We start from the raw sequence: 3477 nt of genomic DNA, 5'->3' as shown, positions 1-3477 counted from the left end.
CTTCTTCTTCTTCTTCTTCTTCTTCTTCTTCTTCTTCTTCTTCTTCTCCTTCTCCTTCTCCTTCTCCTTCTCCTCCTTCTCTTCCTCCTCCTCCTCCTCCCTCCTCCCTCTTCCCTCCTCTTCCTTCTTCCTCCGTTTTTGTCTTACCATTTTTCTGTTGAGAAAATATTTTTCCTATAAGAATATATGCAGTGTGGACTTCATTGATTACATGTTCATACTATTTGTTAGGACATTTCTCTGACATCTGTGTTTTTGTAAATAAGTAGCTGGATCTATAGCTTTCAACAGGTTAAACATTTGGGCAGACTTACTCAAGTAGTGTTATATCCTTCCATCAGATACCGGATTGTGTCTGATTGTCATCTTTTGTGATGCTATCAGTTGTGTGATGATTGATATCTATATTTCTTTTTCCATGATAGGTTTATTAAAGTGATTTTAAGTTCTCTTAAAAATGTGGATTCTAAATCATCCTTATTTTATAATATATATTTATATAAAACATGTTTAAAGAGAAGCATTTATTGGAGTCAGCTGTTGAATTGGCTGATTAATTAATATTAATTAATATTAATATTAATTAATATTAATAAATATTAATTCCCATTCAGAGTTAATAATAATTATATCAGAGTTAAGTTTAAATATACCTTTAATGTACTGACTCTAATGAATAAGCTTTGCCAAAAGTGCTATGACTATCATTTTCCGAGCTTTCTATTCTATTCCATTGTCCTGTGTGTCTGTTTCTATGCCAGCACCATACAGTTTTTTTTTTCCAAAAAAATAAACTACAGCGATTTTTTTATTTAAAAAATGCAATAGCCATAGTATCATGTAACAACGAGAGGAGTTTCATTAGCAAAACAATTAATAAGAGAGCATATCTGTTGCAAAAATTAAAGACAGATTTTCATGGCAGGAAATTAGTGCCAAGTCAGTGACTCCTGAAGTCATCAGAGTACGGCCAGCAGCTCAGGGATGCTACGTTTTCTTTTGCTAAGACACGTTTCTTGGGCAGTTTAACATTTTTTCCCCCCTTAGAATTTAATGCTGTCAAAGCTATCATTAATATTTTACTCAGAATTTTTAAGAGAAAATCTTCACAAAATTAACAATACAGATCGTCAAGTAATTAGGACCATTCAGAGGCACCTGAAAAGAATACCATGTATGGATTTGTTGTTTTTTTCTTTTATTCTTTGAATAAATTCAGTGAAAGTTTTAAGGGGGGAAAAAGTCAGTTATCTATTCGTTCCCTCATGTTTTAATTAAACAATTTTAGCAATTACGTAGAAAAACACATTTTACATGTTGCTGTAAAGCGCTTTTCTGGAACTGGTCGCTGATTTAAGACATCGGAAGATCATGATAGGCCGCGTATCTTCCGGTAACGTGATGGTAAATCTGCCTCTCGATGTCCGAAACCAGAGTACTGGCACCTATTCGAAACAGTTCTGGCGTCAGCCATTCATCTCCCAGCTCTTCCTTCACGAGAGAGAGCCAAGCAAGGGAATCCTTGGCACTGCGGATGCCTCCTGCTGGTTTAAAGCCTACCTTGTTTCCAGTTTTCCAGAAGAAATCTCTAATGGCCCGTAGCATTACTATAGCTACCGGGAAAGTGGCATTTACTGTTTCTTTTCCAGTAGAGGTCTTAATAAAATCTGATCCTGCCATCATTGCAATCATTACTGGCTTTATAGACATTAGTAAGAGATCCAAGTTCTCCTGTTGCTAAGATGGTTTTGAGATGAGCCTCCCCACAGGCCTTGCGAAACTGACGCATCTCATCATACAGGGCTTCCCACTGGCCGGTCAGCACCAAGGTCCTGTTAATCACCACATCGATTTCTGTAGCTCCATCTTCCACAGCCAATCTGATCTCTTCCAATCGTGTTTTTAAATGAGTCTGTCCAGCTGGAAAGCCAGTGGCCACTGAAGCCACTGGGATGGTACAGCCCGAGGCCTTCAGTGCTTTAACCACATCACACACCCACGTGGGGTAGACACAAACAGCAGCGGTCGTAAGGCCTTTCTCATGCATATTTAAACTTTTTAAAAAAAATTTTTATTGTTATGTTAATCCCCATACATTACATCATTAGTTTTTGATGTAGTGTTCCATGATTCATTGTTTGTGCATAACACCCAGTGCTCCATGCAGAATGTGCCCTCTTTAATACCCATCACCAGGCTAACCCATCCCCCCTCCCCACTCCCCTCTAGAACCCTCAGTTTGTTTTTCAGAGTCCATCGTCTCTCATGGTTCGTCTCCCCCTCCGATTTCCCCCCCTTCATTCTTCCCCTCCTGCTATCTTCTTTTTTTTTTTCTTAACATATATTGCATTATTTGTTTCAGAGGTACAGATCTGTGATTCAACAGTCTTGCACAATTCACAGCGCTAACCATAGCACATACCCTCCCCAGTGTCTATCACGCAGCCACCCCATCCCTCCCACCCCAACCCCCACTCCAGCAACCCTCAGTTTGTTTCCTGAGATTAAGAATTCCTCATATCAGTGAGGTCATATGATACATGTCTTTCTCTGATTGACTTATTTCGCTCAGCATAACACCCTCCAGTTCCATCCACGTCATTGCAAATGGCAAGATCTCATTCCTTTTGATGGCTGCATAATATTCCATTGCATATATATACCACATCTTCTTTATCCATTCATCTGTCGATGGACATCTTGGCTCTTTCCACAGTTTGGCTATTGTGGACATTGCTGCTATAAACATCGGGGTGCACATACCCCTTCGGATCCCTACATTTGTATCTTTGGGGTAAATACAAATGAGTAACTATATGCCTCTCATGGTTTGTCTCCCCCTCCGAATGAAGGGGGGGAAATCGGAGGGGGAGACGAACCATGAGAGGCATATAGTTACTCATTTGTATCTTTGGGGTAAATACCCAATAGTGCAATTGCTGGATCATATGGTAGCTCTATCTTCAACTTTTTGAGGAACCTCCATACTGTTTTCCAGAGTGGTTGCACTCCCACCAATAGTGTAGGAGGGTTCCCCTTTCTCCGCATCCCCGCCAACATCTGTCCTTTCCTGACTTGTTAATTTTAGCCATTCTGACTGGTGTGAGGTGGTATCTCATTGAGGTTTTGATTTGGATTTCCCTGTTGCCAAGCGATGTTGAGCACTTTTTCATGTGTCTGTTGGCCATTTGGAGGTCTTCTTTGGAAAAATGTCTGTTGATGTCTTCTGCCCATTTCCTGATTGGATTCTTTGTTCTTTGGGTGTTGAATTTGATAAGTTCTTTATAGATTTTGGATACTAGCCCTTTATCTGATACATCATTTGCAAATATCTTCTCCCATTCTGTCGGTTGTCTTTTGGTTTTGTTGACTGTTTCTTTTGCTGTGCAAAAGCTTTTTATCTTGATGAAGTCCCAATAGTTCATTTTTGCCCTTGCTTCCCTTGCCTTTGGCGATGTTTCTAGGAAGAAGTTGCTG

General features: G+C 39.7%; 1 protein-coding gene across 1 annotated transcript; it reads right to left on the bottom strand.

The window, feature by feature from the left end:
* Window positions 1-1353: 1353 nt before the first annotated feature.
* Window positions 1354-2056, bottom strand: LOC116624292 (deoxyribose-phosphate aldolase-like; the record flags this gene model as incomplete). Its single annotated transcript, XM_032392099.1, is given in 2 exon segments — window positions 1354-1692; window positions 1694-2056. Coding segments are annotated over 2 exon segments (702 nt in total), but the record flags the coding sequence as incomplete, so codon positions are not given.
* Window positions 2057-3477: the final 1421 nt, after the last annotated feature.

This window comes from Phoca vitulina, unplaced genomic scaffold, assembly GCF_004348235.1.
Source record: "Phoca vitulina isolate PV1807 unplaced genomic scaffold, GSC_HSeal_1.0 scaffold65, whole genome shotgun sequence".
Lineage (NCBI taxonomy): Eukaryota > Metazoa > Chordata > Mammalia > Carnivora > Phocidae > Phoca > Phoca vitulina.
Note: the sequence above shows the minus strand (reverse complement) of the source record. Positions and strands in the feature narration are given on the sequence as shown.